At 44.9% G+C, this 9,139-nt stretch overlaps 1 protein-coding gene across 1 annotated transcript in view; it reads right to left on the bottom strand.

Moving 5' to 3' along the window:
• The window catches only part of ABTB1 (ankyrin repeat and BTB (POZ) domain containing 1), a gene marked incomplete at its 5' end in the record, with an annotated part of 23,367 nt that extends 14,667 nt beyond the window's left edge, over positions 1-8,700 (bottom strand). The window contains 6 exons of the mRNA XM_010144583.1: positions 2,455-2,571; positions 3,563-3,608; positions 4,500-4,659; positions 6,597-6,741; positions 7,459-7,514; positions 8,638-8,700. Of these exons, the coding sequence (XP_010142885.1) occupies positions 2,455-2,571; positions 3,563-3,608; positions 4,500-4,659; positions 6,597-6,741; positions 7,459-7,514; positions 8,638-8,700 (587 nt within the window). The remainder of the gene's footprint in view (positions 1-2,454; positions 2,572-3,562; positions 3,609-4,499; positions 4,660-6,596; positions 6,742-7,458; positions 7,515-8,637) is intronic.
• Between the last annotated feature and the right edge of the window lie 439 nt (positions 8,701-9,139).

Raw genomic sequence — 9,139 nt, 5'->3', positions numbered from 1 at the left:
CTGTTCGAGGACAGCAACGTTAGTCACGTGGTCAGTCCAGTGGGTGTTCAGGATTGTCCGGAGGCAGCGCTGATGGAAGCGTTCGAGGAGTCGCAGGTGGTGGTGGTAGAGGAAAACACGCAAACGTTCACAAGGAAGCCTGTCTCAGGTGCAACAGCAGGCATTGGGTCATCTTCTTCAGAGATTTCCTCAACTACTGTCTGTGCATGCCAAGATACTAAGTGCTTTCGAAATGTTGATTAACTCTAGATAATGAGATTGCAGAGACTGCATTTATCCACTGGAGCTGCACAGGCGGAGTTCATGTTGTTTTATTAGGCACATTTCAATGGTATAATACAGATGCAAAACATGACCCTGCTCTCTGCAGACCCAAATCCGATTCTATTCCACAGAAAGCACTTTGAACAAGCAGAGATTTGAACGCATCAGAAGGAACTAGTGCGTTAGTAAGGCTAGTAATGCTTTGTCAAGTGCCAGACATGATGCAGTCTAAGACCTTTCCCAGTTTTTAACTTCTGTAATTCTTCTGTGTGTTACTTGCTGGAGAATCAAGTTTTCCTGGCTTCCACATGAGATCTGATATAAGAAACAAACTTTTAACAGACCTACTAGCAGTTCTGTCTACTCATTTGAATCCAACCTGTCATAAACAAAAACCAAGCCTAGTACTTCCACCAGTGCATTACCCCACCCACTAATTACGTCCTTCTGTCAGGCCTTAGGAATAAAGAACAACTGTTTCTTCCCAAAGAACACAGAAATTAAACGGTTTGTCCGGTGCCATCCAGAAAGTTTGATTACATTTCCAAGTGGAACTTCTATCTGAAACTCACAACCAACCTGAAAATTTACTTCACCATTTCCCATTTCTAAACCCCATCACGAAGTCCATTTTTTCCACGGTTCCCAAATTTTCAACAGTTCCCCCTTTCCCCACTGGATTTCATGATCCTTAAGTTGCCAATGACACACTATGCGATGGCTTCAGACAGCTAGCGAGCTATCCACCTTATTTTCCTCTCAATCTAATGTCTCAGCCAGATCCCGGAAGAAAAAGATAAAAAGGGGGAAAAGAAGTATCTCCAGCATCTCACTGGATCACTGTGACATCAAAAGATGCCACAAGATAGTTTTGTTACCTGATTGAGTAGTGTTTTATTTTCTAGTCATGGTATTCACCACCATTCCCCTTTTCTACCATTTATTTAATACACAAGTTGATAACTTACACTATTCGTGGCAAGAAACCAAAAAATGCATTTCTGCCCTCTTCAGATGCACGTTTCCATTTGTGTTTACAGGGCTGAGGTAAGGCTTACGATGCAGCCTCCAGGAGGACTCGCAGCCCGGTCTACATGGAACAGCTGTACTGCCATAACCTCACACCCTGCCACCAAACAACTGCACACGCCAAAGGGGAGACATACACACGGTAGTATCTTCCATGTGACTGGAGACAAGGAACTTCTTGAGCCAGAAGGGTTGTCTCTACCTGCTAAGCCCTGTGACTTCAGGAGGCTGAATAATCAGAACTCCTAATTCAAAAGGGAAAGGTGGAGTAGCTACACCCCTACCTCTCAGATCAAGGGAGAAGATGCTATTGACTTAAAAGCTACCGATCTTCTTTGAGAAGATCTCTTCTCAAACCAAAATTAACGTGACTGAAGTAAAGCATTAACTTAGAGCATGAAATGAGAATCATGTGTTTTCAGCCTGAAGGTTTTGTTACCAGATAATTTTTTTTTTTACATAATGACTAATACCACTTTGCCCGACTTGCGTTGTTTTGATGATTCTTCACATGTCCTTTAGCTTGAACTAAGGAGATGAACGATGAACTCCAATTGCTGGTTTTCATGCAATAAGCTGATGTCATGATTAGATCACAAGCCCTTTGGATAACAAAAAGCCCTTAAAAAGAGGATTGTGTCATTGACAGTTTGGCACATATATGTGTTATAAATACACACATCCTGTCTGAAATACTTCTCTGCTTTTAGAAAAATGTTAATTTCTCTCTGCATCCATTTTAAGCCAATTATCAAACATTTTGCTTTGGTTAGGGGTCAGATAAATGCAGGAAAAGACTTTTAATTGTACCTATTTTATCTCCCCAGGGATTTAAACGAGCTCTCTGCTAAAAGGCTCTTTCCAATATACCCCCCAGCACTCCACTAAATGTCTGGCAACCCCAGCAAAGTCCTGCTGCCGTGGCTGCTCTACCATAGTGAAAAGATGCAATATAAATGATAAACATGCATGTGTCAGAAACCACTACAGCTGCCCTGCAGCGAGTCCTGACTAAAAACTGTCATGCAAACATAGGAATCCCACACCAGCACCATTATCTGGAAGCCCCAAGGAGACCATGAAACATCCACCACCACACTCTCCTTTCTCCCTGAATGGGCACACAGGCACAGCAGAGACAACAGCAAGTCAAATACTTACCAAATTCATAGACTTTTTTACATTTGGTCTCCAAATCATCTATGAGGTCCTGCAGCCGACACTGCTTGGCTAACCTCTTGCAATCATTTACATATTCTACATCGATATCGAGACGACCTGCCAAGAAGAAATGCAGCCAGTTCTTTTAACCCATACCACTTAGCTGCAAAAATGGCAAAAATTAAGGCTGAAGACTTGATGGCACAGAAATTCAGTAGACACATTGCCTCACTTTTCAGCATCCAGTTACAAGTCAGACCAAGAAGCTAAGGTGCACTACCCCATCACTTCAATGAATCTCAGTCTGGCATCTAATTCACAATCCCACTTCCCAGTGTCTACCCTAACAGCTTTATTCAAGAGGTCAAAGACCAAAAGACTTATACAAAAGATGCCCAATTCCCTCAGAAAAGAAAACATAGCAGCACAAGAGCAGCATGCATCATTGCTACTATTGGCTACACAACTCTGGGTAAGAAAAGACATTAGGCTCACAAGCTGTCCATCCCAGAATCCTTTACCATCACTGAAAACGTGGCCAGGAACATTTCTGAAAACACTGGACTGGAAGAGAGCCTTGAAGATAAAGTTATTTTCTGGCACCACCTCCTGGCCTGAAAGAGGTCAGCACTTAGCATGCCTACAATACAGCATTTGGCTTTTCATAGACTGTTTAGGATCAACTTCTGTTCAAAAAAATATTAAGAAGTAGTCAAAGCCTTCAGCACACACTGCTCAGGTCTGCCAGGCTGAAAATATCCTACACGGGAACCTGGTTTTTCACCACCTTAGAGGACCGGCATCCCAAATGACAGATTTACTTTTCTAAAGTTAAAAACACACTCTCCACATCCACCCAATCAACCCAAGATGATTTCTTTTTTAATTGACTGTATAGTTATTGGTAGGACAAATGAGAAAAGGTACAGACAGCTTGGAAGAGCTGGGGATTGCTCCTGCTCTCCTTCTGCCAGCAGGGAGGATGTGTCGGCGATTCACGCACTCAAACACGCTGTCTGCAAGCCTGTGCCACCCAGACAGTGCTATGGCAGAGCACAGGCAGCTCCCACCAGTCATGCGTACAGACACCGGACAGTAAGTCATTTACCTGTGTACAGATACTGCAAAAGAGAGCCAAAGGCTGCTGGGTTAATCTAAAATAAAACATGAGAAAGTTACCTTCAGAATTCCTAGAAACCTAATAACGAGGCTGACACTTGACTTTATACAAAACAACCCACGTAAATGGCAACTCTTACACTGTCCCCAGCTTCCTTGCTCCTGGCGTTAGCCGACGCTGCCACTCCACCCTGCTTCCACAGCTCTGTATGTGTACCAGCTGACACTGCTCCTCCTGCCCAGGGGGCAGGACCTGACTAACGGAGGTGCTCTAAAGACAGCTGTAATACAGGCTCTGTAAAATCCAGCCTTTCACTGGTCGCAAACATTTCCAGCTCCTCTTAATTTGAGAGGAAAGATGTGTTCTTGTACAAAGAGAGAGACACTGAGTAACGCCCTGAGAAACTGGGTGTTTGTCACGAGAGGTTCTGCACAGCCACAATCAAGCTATAGAAACATAGCCAGAGTATTGGTGATTAATGGATGGAATGCACTTATGGCCTGTTTAGCTCCTGCTGCAAAGGCAACAAAAAGGACCCAATTAGTGCCAATTATGGAGGTGATGTCTTCACTACAGACCACCTGTCCACCAGGAATTACACAGACTCAACTCATCCCACAGAGGAGTCCTGATGCAGCTGGCAGATGGTAACAGCTACCTCCTATTACAATTAATTAAGATATGTTTGAGCCCATGACAGAGGGAACAAAGGAGAAGCACACAGCCTACAGCCTTTTATTTGAAAAAGACGCTATTTTACCGCATAAAGTGCCTACTCAAGCCCCTCTCCTTGACTCAGGTCATGCTGAGCTCCAGGAGCTATTCACTGTGGAAGTTAGCCCTCAAACTGTCCTTCCTACTCACTTTTCTCACCCAGCTGAAACAGGAAAAGAAAGGAAAGAGCTGGAAGCACAGCCTTGCTCACCAGTGGATGCTTCAACACTATCATGTTCTTCCCCTTCCATTTGGTCTCAAACATTTCTGCAAAATAGGTGCTGCGAGCACTGAGAATGCAGCGGTGGGCACAGAAGGATTTGCCATGAACAATGAAAACGATGTCGCTTTGGTAACCCTGCTCCAGCAACCTGTACAGAACAAAGAGAGGGGAACATCACCGCAGAACGAGAAAGGAGAGAATGGAGCAAAGCTAGTGGGGGACCTGGTACAATTAGGTCTAAATGAACAAGGAAGTCTGTACGCTGCAGTCTGCGTGCCCAGTTAGAAGGCCAGCTTGGGGGCTGGCACTTCACACACTGGACTAGGATCTCTTACTCCCTCCAACGACTCCAAGACGCTTTGTTAGTTCAAGAGGGAAGCTGGAGAATTAAACCTTCCTACCTCAGGTGAACCCCTGACCATAGGGAACAGATTTAAAGAGGAACTTGTTGACCCCAAACACAAAAGCAAGATAAACCTTCAGAAATAAATTGTCAGATGACAAAAAGCCCTACAGAAGCATACACTTTCAGAAAGAATTACCCCACTACGAAGCAAGGTGCAATTTTCCTGCTGTCTGGATGCTGTCAGTGTGCATGTTTTAATCCTGCAGCAAACAGGCAAGGACTTGATGTCACCCCCCCTCAGAAGAAGGAAGGATGTTACAGGCATGAAACGCAGGCAGTTACCACATCAGAAATAAAGCCTTGTTTGTGACTGCATGCCCATACCCTCATTCTCTAAAAGGGAAAAACCCAAGACAGCTCCTTCCAGAGTTTGCAGGAACTATCACCAGTGCTTCCTAACACCCATCACCCCTTGGGAATACATCTTCACAGGTATGCCCAGGAGGTTCAACCAGGCAGACAGCAGGCATCATACCCCTTCTAGAGAGCAGGACTGGCGCACAGGACGGTGTGGGGTCACACAAGGACATGGAGGCAAGGTCCTGAATGCCGATCTCAATCTTCTGCCACTAGTATATCCTTCCTTCTAGTGTCTTGCCCAAAACAAAATAGAAGCAGTTGGGTGTTTATTTTTTAACCCCTGCTGTCGCCCTTTGTTTCAATTTTAACACAAAGTCTGCTTGGAATGAGAAGTGGAAAACAGCACATTTCAGTTTTCATGTAAACTCAACCCTGCACCGTCTGAGGCCACAAATTCACCAGGGGAGTGATAGATCATCCTGCAAAATTCGACTTCCCTACTTCCCCGAAAGGCAGAATCTGATTTTACTCAGATAAACGAGTTTTCTTCCTCCCCTCTTTCCCCCAGCTTTAGAAGTTACGACTTTGTAGTAATAGGAAGATTGTCAGATATTTCTAGGACTTATTTGCTCTCCAGTTTTGAAGATAAAGATGCTGAAACCTTGTTGTTATTTTTTAAGTCAGTCTAACAGGAAGATGAAAAAACTCCCTCAAAACAACAAGACTGTGTAACAACATCAGAACTACCAGGGTGGAAAAAGCAAGAAGAAAAGGTTGACACTATTCCTCTACTCCTAGAGCAAGTTAGGCTTCTTCTCAAGCTCTAAGCTAAGACTACAAGCTGTGACAGGCAACTTTCAGAAACATCTCAAATTAATACATTTTAATGAACAAAAAGAAAGAATTGAGCACTGTCCTTGGAAGTCAGTTCGAGGCTTCTTAAGGCCCTATCTCAGAAATCAGATACCTGTTAGCACTGCTGGAAACCTGTAGCTCATGGGTTATAGCACATCAGGCTTGAAACTTAATTTCAGTTGACCTAAATCACTGATACGGTTTTAGTGATCCAATTTTAGTGTGACAGTCAGGGATGACAGTCTAATGCTTCTGCATTATAAAGACCAGCTTTCTGTTGGCTTTGGAGCCCATACCTGTCACTGGAGGCTATATTTTGAATGCACACATACCTGGAAGTCATCCCGTAAGGCACAAAGGAGCATTCCTTAGGAAGCTCCTCAGGCCCAGGAATGAGAAAACAAGATAGGGGACTGAGCAGTTGTCTTTCAAATCGGCTAGTAACAGAGAGCTTGAATAGCCAGGTCAACATTTAAAGAAGGATGACAGAATCCACTGCATGTGGAGCTGCCTCATCTGCTTACCGCTGCAAGAAGACATCATAGTAATCTCTCTTCATGCACTTTGCTGTGATCTGTTTGTACTCCTTCAGGAGACGTCGGATGGCATCGCTCAAAGCTCCATACAAACAACGCTCCCCATCAAAAGTGTTTGCCTCACATTTCGCTCCTGTAAAATGATCACAGGTAGAGGCCAGCAGGTGGAATTAGATCTTTCTCAAACGCCCCCCAATGGTCACTAAATGAGTATGACTTTTGGCTGGTGACAGGTTTCACTGTGATCCCCTATGTGACTGAGCATACGTACAAAAACTAAGCTCCCCTTACATGTGTATAGCCTAAAGCAAAATCCCATTCTGAAGAAGTCATGACTCTCTTAAACTGACTCCGGTAATAAACCTCTCAGCATGGCTCCAGCAGCGTTCTGGGAAGAAGAATCTCACTGCACAAAGAGTACAATCACTTACTGGACTAAAAAAGCTCCTCCTAAAGAGCATTTCTGCTTTGTGCTTCACCTTTAAGTCCTGTTTACAAACCAAGACTTTCAGAATAGTAAAAGGAAGTTTTACACAAACAGTTTTTCAGACGAAAGACAACTCTTACATCAGCATACTCCCAGCAGCAATGTACCCTCACAAATCATCTCCCATGATTTCACAACGTCATGCTGACCCGAGCCATCACAGAAAGCTTCCCCGTAGCACAGTCACGCAGCAAACAGCCTGCAAAAGGGACCATGAACGTATGTCCCACCGCAGCCTGAGATCACTGATCAGATGGCTGGTTGTTACACCAGTTTCCACAATGGACAGTTAGAAGGACAAACAATCCCTACAGACCAGTACGAAGAAAGAAACTACACACGTAAGCAGGACACTTTGCTCACCATTGGCTAGAAGATAGCGTACAAGCTCCTCATGTCCACAGAGGCAAGCATAATATCTGAGAAAAATACAAGAGAAAGAAAATCAGAGATACAGTAGGAAGTAAAACCCAGTGCAGAGCTCGCCATCCCTTGAAAAGCTCAGAAGACAACTCCTTGCAGGAATGAGGAATTGCTATCGAATAGCACAGAAGTCTCACCCCAGCAACAGATTAAGCAGGATTTGCCCCAGCACTCCTCGGCACTGGCATCCTGCAAGGAGATCTCAAGGTTCCAGTCTGGGTTCAGCATCTTCTCCGGCACCACCAGCTGCCAAATCCATCCTCATTTTAATGGAGCTCATGTCAAGGGCACTCAGCAATTCTAATCCTCAAAACCACTCCTTGCTCCGTCCGTGGCCAGTCTGGCTGCTGCACGCTATGATAACGAGGGAACAGCACCCACACTAACATACAGCAAATCCACCCCTCCAAGTCCTACTTATGAGGGTAGGTGAGTTTTGTTTTCTCTTTCATAATTTAAGCCTTTTATGATTTTCCTTCACAAGGACCTCAAACTGTCCTACAAACTAGAAGGATCCTGTAACGAGCATTGCAGCAGGCAAATCTTAGTCTACCTTTACTTTGGAAAGTTACTACATACTCCATTTTCCATATTATTAAAGTTATTCTGTATTCCATACATATGCAGACGTCTAAACGCACCCTGGAAATGGCATGTGCGGAAGTAAAAAGCTCACAGCACCCTGCATAGCACCAGCGTGGAGATTCCTCACAACCTACTGCAGTTCACAGCCTTGCCAAAAAGGCTGTGTCCCACAGTCACTTTGCATTTCACCAAGCCAGGCCTTCACCTGCAGAGAGATACCAGGATATCATAGACTTCAGGGGGAAAAGGCCTAATCAGGCCAAGAACAGACTGCTTAATCCAGATAATTTGGTCACAAAACGAACCACCCTTCTGAGCAGTACTAGAGCAAGCGTCAGTTAGATGGGGAGACAAAGACATATGTAGCAGAGCACCCACAGAGAAGAGAAGCAGAAATAACACAGCCGAGGCTTCCAAGAAGCACAACCTGAGACATTTGGTAACAGTGCTCCTAGCTGCTGATGCAGCAAGAGCAAAAGAGCTCTGAAAGGCCTCCCCTCCCACCCAGCCAGCGCTCGAGGCTGCAGGACTCACAGAGGTGTGCTGTCCCATTTATCACGGACATTAATTTCCACATCTCGCTGTTCAAGAAGGTATCTGAAAGAAAAGGGAGAGCAAAGTTATAGCGTCATGCAGCTACTCAGTCGCACTCTCCTCTTTCAAAAGATCCACTTTGAGTTTATACAGTAACTCCCAAAGGCATGACAGGATCTCGTGTCAGTTATAGCTGAAGGGGCATCAGTCAAATCCTCCACCCAAAGAACGGCACCCTGCAGCATGGCTTGGCAGCTCCCTTCAATCTGAAGGGGTGCACACAGGGAAAGAAGGGAATCAAACCCATCTCCTGCTGGCCCCCAGCAAGGCAGCGATCACAAAAGCAGCCTGAGCACTTCAGCAGTACCTTCACATTCATTCTCCAGCAACACCCGCAGCCTGGATGCTCACAAATAAGTGGCCAAGTTCACAAGGCCAAGGCTGGAGTCCCATCCTGCTTGTGGCAAGAAAAGCCACAAGCAACAACATCAGTGTCACTCCA

The sequence above is a fragment of the Buceros rhinoceros genome, unplaced genomic scaffold (genome assembly GCF_000710305.1).
Source record: "Buceros rhinoceros silvestris isolate BGI_N320 unplaced genomic scaffold, ASM71030v1 scaffold16541, whole genome shotgun sequence".
Lineage (NCBI taxonomy): Eukaryota > Metazoa > Chordata > Aves > Bucerotiformes > Bucerotidae > Buceros > Buceros rhinoceros.
This window is presented reverse-complemented; position numbering and strand designations above follow the sequence as displayed.